Source organism: Emydura macquarii, unplaced genomic scaffold (genome assembly GCF_026122565.2).
Source record: "Emydura macquarii macquarii isolate MOO-44397 ecotype Brisbane River unplaced genomic scaffold, CSIRO-AGI_Emac_v2 contig_2636, whole genome shotgun sequence".
Lineage (NCBI taxonomy): Eukaryota > Metazoa > Chordata > Testudines > Chelidae > Emydura > Emydura macquarii.
Window position 1 is genome coordinate 41,980,464 of NW_027132773.1, and position 18,757 is coordinate 41,999,220.

The 18,757-nt window shown below is 38.7% G+C and overlaps 1 protein-coding gene across 1 annotated transcript in view; it reads left to right on the forward strand.

Annotated features, from left to right (window-relative positions):
• Window positions 1-15,472, forward strand: part of CD36 (CD36 molecule (CD36 blood group)) — a 34,082-nt gene extending 18,610 nt beyond the window's left edge. Inside the window, exons 8-13 of the mRNA XM_067564543.1 lie at window positions 3,241-3,428; window positions 4,531-4,649; window positions 7,181-7,254; window positions 9,925-9,979; window positions 11,048-11,207; window positions 12,278-15,472. Coding sequence (XP_067420644.1) covers window positions 3,241-3,428; window positions 4,531-4,649; window positions 7,181-7,254; window positions 9,925-9,979; window positions 11,048-11,207; window positions 12,278-12,300 — 619 coding nt within the window. The 3' untranslated portion in view covers window positions 12,301-15,472. The remainder of the gene's footprint in view (window positions 1-3,240; window positions 3,429-4,530; window positions 4,650-7,180; window positions 7,255-9,924; window positions 9,980-11,047; window positions 11,208-12,277) is intronic.
• Window positions 15,473-18,757: the final 3,285 nt, after the last annotated feature.

The following is an 18,757-nucleotide window of genomic DNA, read 5'->3' on the forward strand; positions in this document are numbered from 1 at the left end:
GCATTGGAAAAGATCAATGTTTATAAATCAAATTCTTGTCTTGGAGCAGCTTGGACCTCAAAACTGAAATCTGCCAAATCACAGCAAAGGGCTTTTCGTGTATCTGGCGAAGAAGAGAAACACTCTTTATTCAGGCTGTTGGACCCTGTGTGGTTCTTTAGTTCTCAGATCAACTAATTATAACATCTTCCTCCTGGTTACTGTGGTAGTACCACACAGGGTCTCTCTAAATTCTGGCCTAGTCTCATCAGCTAGGGAAGGTCATTTTGGATGCGCTATAGGACACTGCAACACTGCTTGTTTCTAAGGGCTTGTCTATACTAGAATGTTTTGCTGCTTTAACTATACCCCAGTAATAACTATACCTACAGTAGCAACCTCTCCCCCCTGGATACAGCTATATCAGTATAAAAGGGTTTATACCGGGATACCTTATTCCAGTTTGCCAAGTGAAATGAGCTATACAAGTATAAAGCATATTTATACTGTTAGAACTACATCCATACTAGGGCTTATACTAGTATCACTATATCACGGGGAAAAAAAGTCACACGTCTAACATAGCCTTAAAACATTTCCACTACATAGCCAGGCAGAAACAATGACTCTGAAAGACTTAAAACATTTCATCACAACAGGTTCTGTAGATGTGTGCCAGGGAAGGAGTTGTTTATACATTTATTCTTAACTATATATTTTTGTCTGTGTTTCTATATTTTATATTATAGAATCATAGATATACTATATATCATAGATAGACTACTGATCACCTGACCAGGATGGTGATAGTAACTGTGAAATGCTCAGGGAGATTAGAGAGGCTATAAAAATAAAAAACTCATTGAGGAAAATAGAAAGGATCATAAATTCTGGCAAGTGACATATAAATATATAATTTGAAAGGCCAAAAAAGAATTTGAAGAACAACTACCCAAAGACTCAAAAAAGTAAAAGCAAAATTATTTTAAGTACATCACAAGAAGGAAGTCTGCTAAACAACCAGTGGGGCCACTGGATGATCAAGATACTAAAGGAGCACTCAAGGAAGATAAAGCTGAAGATGTGAGGGAGATTCCCAAATCTGAGCCATTCTTTTTAGGTGACAGTTCTGAGGAACTGTCCCAGATAAAGGTTTCATTAGAGGAGGTTTTGGAACAAATTGATAAATTAAACAGTAGTAAGTCACAATGACCAGATGGTATCCACCCAAGAGTTCTGAAGGAACTCAAATGTGAAATTGCAGAACTACTAACTGTGGTATGTAACCTATCATTTAAATCAGCTCCTGTACAAGATGCCTGGAGAATAGCTAATGTAACGCCCATTTTTAAAAAGGCTCCAGAGGCATTTACAGGCTGGTAAGCCTAACTTCAGTACCTGGCAAATTGGTTGAAACTATAGTAAAGGACAGAATTATCAGACACATAGATGAATACAATTTGTTGGGGAAGAGTCAACATGGTTTTCATAAAAGGAAATCATGCCTCATCAATCTATTAGAATTCTTTGAAGGGGTAAACAAGTATGTGGAAAAGTGTATATAGTGTACTTAGATTTTCAGAAAGCCTTGACAAGGTCCCTCACCAAAGGCTCTGAAGCAAAGTAAGTAGTCATGGGATAAGAGGGAAGGTCCTCTCCTGGATCAGTAACTGGTTAAAAGATAGGAAACAAAGGGTAGGAATAAATGGTCAGTGTTCAGAATGGAGAGAGGTAAATAGCTGTGTCCCCCAGGGATCTGTACTGGGACTAGTAATGTTCAATATATTCATAAATGATCTGGAAAAAGTGGTAAACAGTGAGGTGGCAAAATTTGCAGATAACACAAAACTACTCAAGATAGTTAAGAGCAAAGCAGACTGTGAAGAGTTACAAAGGGATCTTACAAAACTGGGTGACTGGGCAACAAAATGGTAGATGAAATTCAATGTTGATAAAGGCAAAGTAATGCACACTGGAAAATGTAATCCCATCTATACATATAAAATGATGGAGTCTAAATTAGCTGTTACCACTCAAGAAAGAGATCTTTGAGTCATTGTGGATAGTTCTCTGAAACTATCCACTCAATTGCAGTGGCAGTCAAAAAAGCTAACAGAATGTTGAGAATCACTAGGAAAGAGATAGATAATAAGACAGAAAATATTGTATTGCCTCTTTATAAATTCATGGTATGTCCAGATCTTGAATACTGTGTGCAGATCTGGTCGACCCATCTCAAAAAGATATATTGGAATTAGAAAAGGTAAAGAAAAGGGCAACTAAAATGATTAGGGGTATGGAAAAGCTTCCATATGTGGAGAGATTAATAAGACTGGGTCGTTTCAGCTTGGAAAAGAAATGATTAAGAGAGCATATGACAGAGGTCTATAAAATCATGACTGGTGTGGAGAAAGTAAATAAGGAAGTGTTATTTACTATTTCTCATCACAAGAATTAAGGGTCACCAAATGAAATTAATAGGCATCAGGTTTAAAAAGAACAAAGAGAAGTATTTCTTCACACAACACACAGTCAACCTGTGGAACTCCTTGCCAGAGATGTTGTGAAATCAAAAACTATAACAAGGTTCAAAAAAGAACTACATAAATTGATGTAGGATAGGTCCATCAATGGCTACTAGCCAGGTTAGACAGGGATTGCTGTTTGCCAGAAACTGGGAATGGGTGATGGGATGGATCACTTGATGATTATCTGTTCTGTTCATTCCCTCTGAAGCACCTGCCATTGGCCACTGTTGGAAAACAGGATACTGGGCTAGATGGACCCAATATAGCTGTTCTTATGTTCTTAGCCATGAAGTTAAAAGGGACTGTGAGGGTCATGTAGTCTAACCCCCAGCCAAGATGCAGGATTTTTTGTGTCTTAACCATCCAAGACAGATGGCTATTCAGCCCCATTTTGGAAACCTCCAGTGAGAGATTCCATGACTTCCCTAGGCAGTTTTTCCCATTGTCCTACAGTTCTTACACTTAGGAAGTTTTTCCTGAGATTTATAAAGTCACCACTGCCTGTGTCTCTTTTTTTGGAAATGTCGTATACTCTATGCCATTGTCTGGGCAGTTCCACAAACTGCTAACCCAGGAATCACCCAAACAGATCTCAACAGTGCTTTATCATTTAAAAAAAGAGAAAGGTAGGAAGTCTCTATAAAGTATCAGACATGAATGTGTATTAGCAACCAAAACACCTATAATACAATTTAAACAAGAGACAAATGAAATATTTCTCTTTTATATTCAGATCTATATATGGCATATTTGACAGTGAGCAGATTGTGAAGGAAATCCCCCTGTATCGTTTTACAGTTCCTCGTGCAGCATTTGCATCTCCTCTTGAAACTCCAGAAAATGTTTGCTTCTGCACAGAAACTGTTCTGTCAAAGAATTGCACAGCATCTGGAGCTCTGGACATTAGTGCCTGCAAAGAAGGTATAATAATAAGATGTCACTAATCCAAACTGGGAGAAAGGATGGTTTGTAGTTAAGGTTGGATTCAAGAGACTAAGACCTGGTCTACACTTATCGCGGATTTCGGCAGCAGTCAACGGGAGATACGCAAGCTATACTGTATGTAGCTTGTGTATCTCCCATCGACTTCCTCACGTCTACCTACCATGGTGTCCACACTGCGTTGCGCCAATGGGAAATGCGCTCCCATTGACGCAGCGCTACTCTTCTTGCCAGGGTGGATTACCAGCATCGACTTCTGGGTTTGATAGATCGAACCTTCACTGCCACTCAATTGAACCCGCAAAATTGATCCTGCACTGCTGGCAGTGCTGCCAGCAGTGTAGACATACCCTTGGATTCAGTTCCTGACTCTGCCACGATTTCTGTGTGACCTTGGGCAAATAACTTAATCTCTCTGAGACATCAGTTCTTGAAATGGGGATTTGAATACTCCTTTACCTGAATGAGGTATTGTGAATATAAATTCATGAATGCTTGGGAGATGCTCAGAGACTGTGGTGATGGGGCTATGTCTGGCTTCAGAGGTGGTACAAATGCAAGAAATAAAAATATCGGAGATGCATAAGGAAGAGAGAGATGGACATATCAATACTCTTTACATATTCAGGGCTAAATTATCCCTTGTCTCTGTGAGATCTCATATACATGGTATGATAACTCTATGTGCATATAAAGGGCAAGAGCAGCAGCTGTTTTAACTCAGTGTAGTTCCACTGGAGTAAACTTACACCCACTGGAGATCTGGTCCATATGCTATATTTTTAACAGGAATTAATCTTACCCATGCAAATTATCTACATGCCAATAGGATCATAGACCTATTGACACGTAGATAATTCTGTGCTTTAGGTTTAGTAAATCTTCATAATGAATGTGTATTTTTTTGTGTATATTGCACATATACAGACACACACAAATATATATTGAAGTACATATATATGTGTGCCTATATATATATATATATATATATATATATATATATATATATATATGATGTACTTCAATAAGAGAGACCAGACTAAGGTTTGACTTTCCGAATTTGTTTGTCCTTTTATAATAGGAAAACCAGTGTATATTACACTTCCCCATTTTCTGTATGCAAGTGACGATGTGTCTGAGGATATCGAAGGATTGAGTCCAAATAAGGATGAACACGAGACCTTTTTAGATGTAGAGCCGGTAAGCCAACATTTACAGTATTTGCTTCTTGATAACCATGCGCAGTATTGCTTTGCAGTGTAATTATAATACTGATTCATTTCAAATATGATCAGAAGAGCCCATACTTTGGTGTTTGGGTTTTGCGGAACCCCATCAAATGGGGTTTAGAATTAAGCCCTGTCTTTTTCTGACCTCCAAAGTTTGGAGGCTCACATAAAAGCGTTAATTTTGACCCATCTCTATAATTGACAGATTAGGGTCAATTTGGGTTGGCAAAATCTCAGTTAGGTTTTGGTTTTTACAAAACTATGCATGGATTTCATTTTATATGGACCATTCACATTCTGAGAGAATTGGTTCAAAGAGTCTGTTTTTGCGCACTCTGATTGAAAAAGGGATACTTTAAGATGCTGTAGGAATAAATTGTTACACAGATCATGCTTTTTAAACTCTTGCTACTTGCATTCTACATTGCCAAATTGTCTTTCTTCCAGCACAAAATACAAACGTTTCTTCACAATACTATTCAACTTCTCACTCCACATGAAACCAACTCATATGTAAATCATAAACAGATATATAGAGAAATATAGAATCAAATGACCTTTTTTAGGCAAACATATGCTATATGTAATAACCACATAGTATGATAGTTTGGTGACCACAATTTTTGCTATGAGTTATGGTGTCAAATATGATCGTCTTGTTCTATGGTCGCTATTCTATGTACATATAATGTACAATGATGAATGTGGCATCATGTGGTCTTATAGTTGTATGCCATACATTTCAGAATTTCTTCCACGGTGGGTGCAAAATCTGTTGGGACCACATTTTCAGTTGATGTAAATAAGCATAACTCTATTGAAGTCAATGAGGCTACTCTACTTTACACAAGCTCAGGATCTGGCCCAAAGTTGTGTTTAAGCCAAAGTTGTTGTATACTCCTCCTTAAGTTATCTCCTACAGAGTTCATCTATTTTTGTTGTGTTTTATATATGTTTTGATTTTGTTGGTTTCATTAAGTAGTAATTCTCATCTAAACTGCAGTCATAGTTTAAGTTGACCAAGTAAATGAAGTACAGCCTGTTCTGCCATCCAAATAAATGACTGTAACAATGAAGCCTTTCATTTATCTGATTCTAGAGTGTATTTGATTGTCACACTTTTGCAACTGTGAAAAATCCCAATAAAAACATTGTTGTTGCACATCTGATTTTAATCAGCTTCAATTTTCTCTATACTTAGGTCCTAGTCCTGCAAAGCATGTGCTTAACTTTAAGCATGTGAGCAGTCCTATTGAATTATTTCAATCCAGCTATTCACATACTTAAAATGAAACACTTTTTATGCTGGATTGAAACCTGGCAGAATAATTAAAAAAACAAGTTAAGGTGGGGGAAAAACTGAACAGATGATATTGAAACTTTTGACCTTTAAGATGAAGTTTAAGATTAACCTGTGTGTCTGAGAAACTAGTTGTGAGTCTCAGTTCTCTTTCTAAGACACAGATGTCCACAAAAACCATCTCTGCAATTGGTATTAATTAGAGGTGGTTGAAAAATGGAGATTTCACCGCATGGAAATTCTGACACTTCAAAATTTGGGTGCGTCCTGAATTGGGATGGGAAGTCGAAATCTTGGAATTTTTCACAAAACAAAATATTTAGAAATATTTAATTTTGACCTTATAAATTATAATATAATGGATTATAACATAAACATTAAAATATCTAAATGAAATATTTTGACTAGAGCTGGTTGTGAATTTTCTGACATTTTTTTGGTTAGGAGTGAAAATTTTCATAGCAGTGTATCAGTTCAGGATGGTATTTTTGGGAAGTGAGCGTGAGAGCAGAATAGTCAATAGCCTGATGCTCAGGGCATTCCCCATGTATGTGGTAGACCAAGCTTCAAGTCCTGATATAAATCAGAAAGAAGAAATACTTGAACCTGAATCTCCCACATCCCTCACGAGTGCCCTGGCCACTTGGCTATGCTGCGGGGAAAGGAACATCTTTCTTACAATTTTTTTGGTGAAAAAATTCAAGCGGTCTCTTTTTCGTTTCAAGACAGAATGAAAAAAATTTCAAAAATCTCAGTTTTCATTAACTGGAATTCTTCTTTTTTGGCCAACCCTAGTTTTGACCTTATCAGAATGAAACACTTTGTCTTTATTGAAACAAAACATTTCAATAATTTCCTGCCAAAAATTTTGATGAAATTGATATATTCTTGCAAAGTATTTTGATTTAATCAAATCATAATTTCTGATGGAAAATAGCTCTAGTATTAGTCTACATTGTTGCTCGTCATCTCAATAAAGACATAAGAACAGAATGGGCATGGAGAATAAAATGTCCCTTTAGCCTCTCGAGGGAATCTCAATGGCAAAGAAGTTCATGAACAGTGGCAATTCAAGTTTCTCTGAAGCACTATTCCAGACTGAAGCTTGTATTAGCCCGCATCACGAGCACTAAATTCATTGTGGTTGTTTAGTTGCTTTTGTTTAATTTAAGTTTTCTCCTTTTCTTTCTTTCTTTCTTTAGACCACTGGGTTTACATTACGATTTGCCAAAAAGCTGCAAATAAACATATTGGTGAAGCCTGTATCAAAAATCGAGTAAGTGTTTTCTCTGTCTTTTATTTCTAAAACTCAGGAACAATATTTTGTTTGTTAGCCCTTTTGTAGTTCGAGTGGCTGGCTCTACAAAAATGCTTGCTAGAGTTACAATAAATATAATCTAAATATTAAATGTACATTTCATAATGACAGTATTATGACAGTATGTCTCAGTTTTGCAGAATGGCAGCTATGTGTTTGTATTCCTAAACCAGCTCATTGAAGAGTCCTAGCATTGGTAAATCCTTGGGTAGAGTGGAGCAATGTAGTAGTTCCTATACAGCTCACATCTCAGCAGTTGGCATAGGATACATGGCTAGGGTATCCCTGAGTGCTGAACATCCTTTGGGAATTGGTGGGTGGCGGGACTGGGAGCAGTTGAGGACCTGGGCTCACAATATTACTATTAATGAAAACAGCAATTAATACTTAATCTCAGTGGTTCCTGAGACTTCAGGAGAAGAATCATTTGATGATTCCACCCTGCCACCCCAGTTCTGAATTTAATCCATTGATCAAGCCCAACAATGAATACTATTTACTTTTATAAACAACATTGAATTATGTTAATGGAGACTTAGGGGTCTGTCCCGCAGGATAATACATATTTTGTCCTTGATCCTGCAAAACACTTAAATGTGCATAATTTTAAGTATGTGAATAGTCCCAATGATTTCAGTGAGATTACTCAGGTACTTAAAGTGAATCATATGCTTATGTGCTTTGCTGGATTAAGGGCGGAGTGTTCTGCAACTTCCAAGGTCGAGTGCCTAATTCTTTTGCTGCACTTCAGTATTTTCTTATATCACCCAAAAGGGAGCTTTATGAAATAGAATATTAGAACACTTTCTAACAAGTTCGTAAATCCATTGCAATCTGAAATAAATATAAATATACATATAAAAAATTTCAACCTGCTCTGTAGCTCATTAAAAAGGAAAACCAAATATTTGTAAATGTCATTAAATGTTCCCTGTTTTTAATTTAGAAAATTTGCTTATATTTTGATATTTTTTAAAATGTCCTTCAACTCAAACATTTGCAAGTAGAATTCAAATTTCAGAAGTCTTGGGAATGCCTGGCATGCACTAGGGGCCTGATCTGATGCCCATTGAGGTCAATGGAAAGACTCCCATTAATTACAATGGGCATTGGATCAGAACCTGTAGTCACAATATGAATCTATAAACAATACATGGGAAGAGAAGCAAAAACAGAATTAGATAATATATGGAGATTGTGCATAATATGATCATTACAAAACACTGCCAGTGAAAAAGATAACTGATACCATTATGTGAGACAGTTGAAGCAACATGTTACATGGGAGACACAAAGTATGCTTTTTCAAAAGAGAATCTTTACTTTTGTTCTTCATTGTTTGATTTACCTTAATTTAAATCAAAAGTCATTCTCACTGAAAACTGTATGGAAAAAATATATATGCTTGTATGCATACATTAGTCTTGGAATGATCCCATTATTGTGCATGCATATATATATATATATATATATATATATATATATATATATATAAATATTTGGGCTAGGTGAGAAATAGCTTTCCCATCACATAAGAATTTTTGATATTTCAAAAAGTTTTCTCATCTCGAATTAGGATGTGAAATTGAAATCTCAAACAGTTTTATAAAACAAAAATTCAAACATTTTTTGGTTTGTTTCAATAATTTTGAAAAGTTTCATTTCAGAGTCAAATTTTTGCTTTTCCTTTACCTTTATTGTGACTTTATTAAAATTTAGAAATAAGAAGTAATTTCAAATCCTAAAATGGAAACTTCCTGGTTCTATATGGTCTATAAGTTTGGATAATTCTCAATTCATTTTTAGCAAACTTTTTTTGTCAGTTGTTGTGTTGAATTTGGCACTGTTTAACAAACCATTTCAGTTTGAACAAACAGGCATTTTTTGACAAAAAAAATGGTTTGTTCAAAAGTTCCCAATCAGTGCTAATAAATACACTCACAGATGTGCATATGTACTTAATGCTTTGAAAGAGATTACTGGTTCCATTCATGGTCCCTATTTTAAGTATAAAATATATTTCTCAAGCTAGTAGAATCTTTTAAAATTGAAGGAACCTTTTAAATGTATCCACTGTACATACACACATACTTTTTCAAAATTATTATTTCTATCAGGTAGCACCTACAGGCCTCAGTCGGGGATCAAAATCTTATGGGACTCTATGTACTGTACACACATTTAATTTAGAAGACAGACAAAGAGCCGCCTCCAACCCCACAAGTGTTTGCAATCTAAGTTTCTCATGAAAAACAACAGACAGATATGAAAAATGGGTTTGGGGAGGGCAAGGTAGAGGAGAAACAATTATGCTTAGTATAATAAACATATAGATTGATCATACAGACATTATCTATCTATCTATCTACTTTTTCACACCCAGAGTGCTAGATGGAAGACAGTATGCATAATTGCTGTAGTTAACTGTATACTTTCTACATAGGAATGCTATTGTTTGAATTTACTGGAGGTTTCCCACCTGAACACATAAAAATTGTACTTCCTGACAATTTCAGCAAAGCGGCAGATTATAGGGGGATGAGAAATTGCTAAATGGAAATTGTGACTGTGGAATGTGTAAATAATATATTATGATTGTTTTAACTTTTTTATTCAATATTTTTACAGTGCTTTATCAAAACTTACAAAATCCTATATTTTTCCTGTTCTTTGGCTGAATGAGGTTAGTATGTTTTCAATCTATTAATCATTCTAATTATTTCCTCTTTATTAGAAATAATCTAGGCGATTTACCAAAAAAGATCCAGAGCCAAAACGTTCAGTCTTATTTGCCTGAAGTTAGGCAAATATAGCTAGATTCACAAAAGACGTTAGACTCCTAACTTCCACTTCAGGTGCCTAAGTCCAATATAAGGGTCACTGAGATCCTCAAAACCCCCACTCAGTTGTTGCCTAGCACTGTAAGCACCTAAAGTCCTGAGTGACTAAATTTCCAGTGTTAAAGTTCCCTGGGTGCCTAAGTTTCTCCAGTGAGCATGAGCACAGATGCCTCATTCTAGGCCCTCAGGCACTAATCTCATATCTGGGCCTCAGCAGGTTCCTCAAAGTAGGTGCTGACCGACCTGTCTCACCAGTGGGGTTCGACCAAGCAAGCATTTTCAGCACAAGACAGCTGGAGGAGGAGGTGGTGGTGGTAGTAGTGATTGAGGCATTCTCCTGAGATGGGGAGATCCAAATTCAAATGCCTTCTCCATGTCAGGCAGAGAGGGAATAGAACCCAGTTCTGCCACATCCATGATGTGTGCTCTAACCATTGGGATAAAACTAGTTTGCAAGTAAAAAGTTAGGCTTACACACCTAGCTCCAGGAGGGGGTTCACAATCGAGAATCCCAGTCAGTGACAGCCCCCCCCCCCCACCTGGATTTAGATGCCTAAATCCCTTATGGGGAGGGGCTTAGGACCCAATCCTCTCCTTGGTATTTCCCATTGTCTAGCTCTGGCAGCTCCATGCTCAGCAAGCTGACTTTTGCGGATTCCCATTCCTAGGTGCCTATCCCTCTGTGTAGGGAGACTGGGCACCAAACTTGGGCTGTGGATTCCACCAGGTGGCTGGGCAACAGTTAGGCCTTGCAATGCTGCATATTGCAAGGGGCAAGTCACTTTGTGGATCTAGCCCTTGAATCCATATATATGTTAACATTATATGCCATCACACTGCCTATAACATGTATATGTTCAGTGAGAAAGGACTTGCATACTTCAACTATAAATGCTTTTGCACTCTTTCAGACGGCCATTATTGACGATGAGAAGGCAACAATGTTCAGATCGAAAGTGATCACTCCAATCAAGCTGCTGAACTTGCTGCAGGTGGTGCTGATCGTTGTGGGTTCTGTGATGTTCCTAGTATTCATGGTCTCATATTTCATATGCAGATCGAAAAAATTAAGTAAGTAGATCTTTGGTGCGGATGGTGCAGCTGTCAATGGGAGCTTCACCAGAATAATGACTCCAGGATCCAGCCTAGGGTTGCCAATTTTGGTTGGATGTATTCCTGGCGGTTTCGTCACATGACGTCATCTTTATTGAAAGATTAATTATTAATTCCTGGAGACTTCAGGACAATCCTGGAGGATTGGCAAACCTAAGAGTCCAGCCCCAAGAATTGTTTAATAAATTGCTATGTTGTATTGCATTGTAAATGCAAATTAACCTCAACACTTATCCTTTCACTTTCACTTTAGGGTTTTCTTTTGAAAAGGTCCAGCATTTTTCAGTTGACATTTGAAAATTCTGTTCCTAACCCTATTCAATCAATGTGCTATTGACATATTGAAATGCATGCAAGATCAGCCCATGGGAATTGGGTGACTCCAAGAGTGATGTCCTGTTTTAAAAGAGTCAATGGGTCTTCTGTGACCTGAAAAAAACTCATACATGTTGCTCAGATATATTCCACAAATCAGAATGACCTCCATGGCTGCTCCCCTGTCCATCTATTGGGTCGAATGTCAGGTGAAGCCACATGGTTGCAGATCTATATGATCTCCTAGCAGCAAGTCCTTTCTGGACTTCCTAAAACCTCTTTGCACTGGGGTGCAGAGTGATATAAGGATCTCTTTCCTAGAGTTCCCAAATTCTCCCTGCTCACCATTCTACATCAGAACCACACCAGTTTCTCGGGTCTTGATCCTATGTAGCCATGGAGCATATGATCCTATAATGCACAAATAGGTGCAGCAGAGTAATTCAAATAATGGCAGTGGATTTGATATAAAAGTTTAGTTGGGGATTTTATGAGAGATTTGAAGGAAATGAAGGAGTGTATCACATCAACTTCTATCTAATACTATCAGAGCAAAAATATTATATCATAGTACAGAACAGTGGGTCCCATGATATAAACACGAGGTTTTCAGTTCCACAATGCACCTTTATCTCAGGTCAAATGAGTTAGCCATTTTGTAGGAAGAGGATATACCACATGATTCATTAACTTCTGACTTTTTTCCATTATAGGTGACAAAGGAGTTTACATGTAGACAATAGTTACTTCAAATTTCAAACAAGGAATTTGTAAAATTCAGTGGCAGAACAATCTCATCCTATGATATCGTTTATACACATAAATACACTACAGAATGAATGTGTCTTTCCTTTCTGTGAAGAACATACGGAATCCAGCTTCTTAACCAGCAACACCTGATGTTTCAAAAGGCCCATTTTTACAACTTCATTAAAGAGGACACCACAAAATCATATTCTGAAACCACTATCATTGTACAAACTTCTTATTACAAATAACATATGAACAGGTGAAAACTGAAATCCAGTTTGGAATCAAATCCACTTTCTGCGATTTATACAACTTGCTGGTTTGCTTCTTTTGGGACTGTGAAAATAGGAGTAAAAGCCAGTTGCTGATGTTCTGGTTCAAAGCATGTGAGATGATGACCCCACAAGCTCCGGCAGTGCCCTAGAAGTTACATGCATTATTTTCTTTCCATTCCTTCAAGGAATGGCAGTTACTGCAATAGAACTGCTCTCCTCTCTTCAGAGATGTGAATTTTAATGAATATAAAGTTTATGATGTAAAGTGGTTAATTATACTATGTGAATGTGAATAAAGGGCTTCTTGAAAGGTTTATTGTAAACTGTGCATGTACAGACATGCACACAATACATGCATGCGTGCTAACAGCGGCTGATCCACATCCACAAACTGCTGTCCTTCTAAACATTTGTGTGGCAGCCCATCCCTGTCCCTGGTCTGCTGCACTCTCCCTCACTCTTTTATGCTCAAACTGCTCCTTCACTTTTTTGGCACTTCGTTGCATTCCCCTCTGCAAAATAAGTTCCACTTCTCCCAGTCCCTCCTCTCAAGCCCTACTCTTGTGTCCTCCACCACCAGCTTAACATGGAGAGGATAAAGGGCCTCTTGCTTCTTCCCAAGTTTCCCCAAAACAAGAGCAGCAGATTCCAGGCCTACTTGTTTCTTCTCCTCCAGTGGCAGGAGCAGATTCTAGAAAAGAGCTAGCTAGCTAGCAGACCTGCTAACACCCACTGTCTTTGGTAGAGCATCAGGCCGTCCCACTCTCCAGATGTAGAAGAACACAAAGGAATGAGGTCTCCACAAGGCTATGTGCTACAGCTGTACTCGCACAGGCAGCTGTTTAACAGGAAAATTCTACTTGGGGCCTGATCCTATGGCCACTGAAGTCAAGGCAGGCTGTTGGATTGACTTCAGTGGATGTGGATCAGGTGTCTGGTGAGTCTACAACTCACTTTGAAGTCAACAGACCAAACCCTGAGAGGCACGAGCACTTACAACTCTCATTCCCTCACTGAATTCAATAAGAGCTGTGTGAGTGCTCAACACTTCTCAGGATTTGGTTGTTGTGTCTTCAAAGGTGAACTGCAAAGGAAAAATAAAAACGAAAGTCACCCAGCCCCAATTCACAGAAATACAGCCTAAAATGGTTAACAGCATGGCCTGGCATGCTGAAGCATTGCTGCAATGGACTTCCAGCCAAGGGATGACATGAAGGATGACAGCTCATTGCTGATATCTCACAACTGCTGGTGGGAAGGGAAAGAAATTGATTGAAATGCTATTGTATGTTTACAGAACATTCTGCCCTGGGATTAAAACACTTAGTTCCCACTGAAGTCAGTGAGAATAGACCAGGTATATCAAAGTGTACAATCTGACCATTTGTAATAGATGTGCACTACGTTGTCAATTCTAACTTTATCTTAGGATTTTCCAAAACTACAGCAAGAACGCTAAACATACAATATTCTTCTTCTTTCCTTTAAGTTTAGCGTATATTGATATATCAATCACTTGGAGATCTTTTTTTTTGTCAGTATCCCAGCGTCACAGCCATGGGCTGGATAAAAACAAAGCCCACTAATGAAATACTGAGAAAAGCACACAATGTGCATTGGTAACTACATTCAATATTATAACCACAAGGAATTAGAGCTGGTGGAATTATTAATTTCTAATGGTGGGTCAGATCCTCAGATGGCATAAACTGATAATAGAATCAAACTGCTTTATACCAGTGGTGGCTCTCTCCCGGTGATTTTTGAACACTTTAGCTCTGTTCCTCTTTGCTAAACATTTGCATCCTGATTTCTGTTAACATATCGCTACGTGTAAATTCTTCCAAATTGCAGCCCATATGTTTCTCATAAGTTGTTTACGCTGAGTCTGTTCTCCACTGCCTTGTACTTTGTGTACTCATTTAACTCTGGGCTAAATTATTGGAAAGAGACTTTCCTACCAGATCTTGAGCTATGGCCAGGGAATGTTTCCAAAAGCTCAGGATGGGGAAGCAGGGCACAAAGGTGCCTTTAAGGTACCTTCGTATCTCCTGATCCTGGAGCAATCTGTGTGTGTTGGTCAGGTTTAGGGACAAAGTTAACTTGCACTAGTTGCTAACAACCCTGAGGCCGTTCTGACATCCAAGGATTGCTGAGGTCCAGGGACACCATTGTCATACTTCCTTTTCTCCCATTATGAATGCTATACTACTTCTTTTGGTTATTCATTGTGACAGAATGGCCCAATGGACAGTTTGGTGTAACTTAAAACAGTCCTAAGATGCTCTAATTAAAGTGGGCACTGGCCAAGCACCAGGGAAGAATCATGAGAGCACAGGTCAGTAAGATACCTTTATCTCTTCTCCTCATGACTGAACCAAGCACAGCCATACCAGCTCATGATCTGACCCCAAGTCCCACAAAACAACTAGTCTTTTTGCTCTGGAGTCTCAAGGTGAAATTCCAGCCTCTTTCAAGTCATTGGCAAAACTCCTGTTGACCTCAATAGGGTAAGGATTTCAACCTAAAATTTTGGCTTGATGGCTATTGCCAGCAAGTCAAATGTTCCTGGCTTAGTGTTTATTGCAGCTGTGGTCCAGAATGCTAATCCATGGGTTTAAAAGTCTTAGGGCCCAATCCTACATACACATTAGTAGCTTTAGTCCCATTGGTCTCAATGCAAGATTGGGCTATTAGGCTACATTCACTATCTGGCCTGCACTTGGACTATAATCAGCAGTTATTTTGCTCAGGGGACTGTATACAGAGATTCTGTATTAATGTACTGAAAACAATAAGCTAATGTTAATTATATACTTTTGTACTTGTGTTACTGATTAGCTCTCCATTTCTCCTTGTTAAACCACATACTGAATATTCATTTATGACAAAGGTTTCCAAGCCTTAAGCCTTAAAGAGGAAAATAAAGCTCACTATGTAATGGACACTTTCTTTCTGAAATTCATGACTGGAGTTATACATTAAAACATAACGGAGATTTGCTTTAGGTGTATTTCAAGATGAATGGAATTCATTTATTCTATACAAGTCACAGTCTCTTAGTGTATTTCACTCTCATACTTCTACAGTACTTACCATACCGTAAATCAGGGGTAGTCAATTATTTTTTGTCGAGGTCCAAATTTCTTGGTCACGGTATAGTCAAGGTCCAGACTACAGAGAAAATAATAATAGTAATACAATAACAATAACCATAAGTAAATAAAAAGATTTCGAGGTCTGTTCAAAAGCATCTGGCAGTCTCGATTTGGCTTGCAGTCACCAATTGACTAGCCCTGCCATAAATACCAGTGGCATTCAGTTTTTATAATATGCATTATTATAAGGGCTAGATTGTGCCTTTAAGTACACTCTGAAGCAAGGGTGGAGTGTAAGATGCTCCACCCCCGAAGCAGCCCCAGGAGGCATTGTGCTGCAGCGTCACCCTTTCTGGCTTCCCCAGGGACTGGGAGGAGTAATAATTTGTAGCTGACCTAGTCCATCAACAAATTACAACATTTATCTGCTGGCTCAACTGCACAGACTGGCTATGTCAGAGAGTGGAGCCTTAGATCCACCCATTCCCTCACGCTTCTTGATCACCTGATCTAATTCCTTAATTATCCCTCATCTGGGTATCCCAGACTGTCTTATTCCCAGCACAGGTGTGTCCTCTGAGTCACAGTCTAGCTTGTGATTTCAACCTTTCAAATCCTTCCTAAAAACATCATTTGCTCATTAAGCCTATTAGTGTCTGTTCACCTAAATAAGATGTGCTGTTACCCCCCACTAAAAATAAACTGCAAGCTCTTAGACAGCCAGGGTGACTTGAACCATTTTGTCTGTCCATTTAGATTGGGGAGGGACTGTACTGAGTGGACTGTACTGAGTGGCTGAGAACACTGCCAGCTTTTCATAAATAATTAATAAATAATAGTACATGTATTTTTCTTTTTTTTTTTTGGTATTGCTTTGATGGAGTAACTAAGAGACACAGAAACAAATAAACAAATTACCCATTTAACCTAATTCTAGCCACATTTCTCATTATGTATAATGTATGTTCTCTTCACTCCTCAAATCTTAATGAGCACCGGAGTTCTCTGCTATTTCTGCATAGAATTCTCAGTAGGCCTGGCTATAATTGGGCTGTAGTTTTCCCCTAGACTCACAAAGGAAAAATTATCAAGCTTCTATAAGTCTTTAGCCTTCTCGATTGCTACTCATTTGAGAAAGGACTGGAAAGCTTTGACCAATGCGCCACCCAGTGGACACAGACTTGCCCACAAAAATTTAAGATTGAAACTCAGAGAGGCAAGGTGGGTGAGGTAATACCTTTTATGGGAACCAACTTCTGTTGGTGAGAGAAATAAGCTTTCGATATACAGGTGTGGAAAACAGAAGTTGGTCCCATAAAAGATATTACTTCACCCACTTTGTCTCTCTCATATCTGGGGCCCAACATGGCTACAACAACACTGCATGTGGTATAAGACAGAAACTGACTGGCTGAAAATAACTCTGGATACACACATAGGCTAGATCCACAAAGGACTTTGGCTAAACGTTGCGTGTCTAAATTTAGGCATTCTGCCATCCCAGGCACTCACACTCCCTACACTATGCAGAAGGAGAGCTAGGCACCTAAATGGGAGTCCCAGAAGCAAGCATGCCATACAGAAAGCTGCTCAAGATAGCCAATAGGAAATGTCTAGGAGAGGGATGTGGCCTAAACCCTATATCTCTGATTGGGATCCACAGTTAGGTGCCTATCTCCACTTGGGATTCACAGCCATGAACCCGCTCCTGGAGTTAGACACCTAAGCTAGATCAGCCTTTTGTCACCAGCAATGGCAATGCCTCTGCATCCAGTGGCCCAGTGGTTAGGGCATTCACCTGGGGGGGCCCGGGTTCAAATCCCTCCTCTGAGTGATTCAGGGCAGAGATTTGAACTCAGGGCTCTTAACTGATTGCCTTAAGCTGTGGGCTTGCGGGAAGAAATAGTTTCTGTGTTGACCACTTTGTATGAAATACTTAAGTAGTCACTGGGCCAAAAAAAAATCAAAATGACCCTATAGTCCAGTGGCTGGGCACTCAGCTGGGTGGCAGCAGGCCTGGTCTGAATGAGGGAGAGGAGGGATTTAAACCCGGGTCTACAACATGCTAAGGGAGTGCTTTGGCTGTTTGGCTATGAGGAGACACATCTGCCCTTTCTTTTGTGTGGGATGGACATGCTCTGGGCACACCTACTGGATCGAGCCCTGCTGGAGAGATGTGTTGTGATGGCAGAAAACACAAACTAGGCATCAGTTGCCTTGAGAATCTGGCCCCTACTGATTTTAGGTGCCTACAGGCTAGGTGGTGGTGCTTATGTCTCGGAATTAGGCACTTAATGGGACTGTTAGATGCTTAAATATCCATTGTAAAACTAGCCTATTGTGCATTAACCTGTTCTCACCTAGGTTTTGGTCAGTAACCCTTTTTAAATAGATGCCCTAAGAGTGTTTGGTGCTGAATACTAGCCTATGCTAATGCCTCCTCTGTCACTTCCCCAGGGATCTATAGAAAGAACACTATTGGAGTATAGATCAGACAAATGGAATGTTTAAAGCCAATGTGATTGTGTCTGCTATTTGGATACTTTTTTATATGAATCCAGTAATATTCTGTTTGCTTTAAACAGAGTTGGAACTCTATCCATGGCTGTTTAAATTACCCTGAAACTTGTTACCAGTCCTTTGACTGACACTAGAACTGAAATCTTTCTTTGCAGGCTGGTTAATCACTACTACAACTTATTTATCTGATGACTTTTGGCTCCTTCTCTGATATACTGATCATTAATGAATTACCATGTGCCTTTCCCTCTACATACTAGCTGAACTCCTCCACAAAACTATTGTTGGCCTAAATGTCCTGTCACCTACATCAGTGTAACTCGGGTGTAACAGTACTGAAGTCTATGACGATTCACCGGTGTAAAACTGGGGTAAAAGGAGAATCAGACTCTGGATAGTTTTCACTTATGCTCCTGTTATTATTAACAGGCCAAACACTAAAATCCTACTCTGTAGAGCTGAGTCAATGACGTAAAAATTATATGCATCTAGTCAGCTGAAGGCAAAAGCAGACTTGCATTCAGCTGTATATGCAAGCTTTTGGTACTCA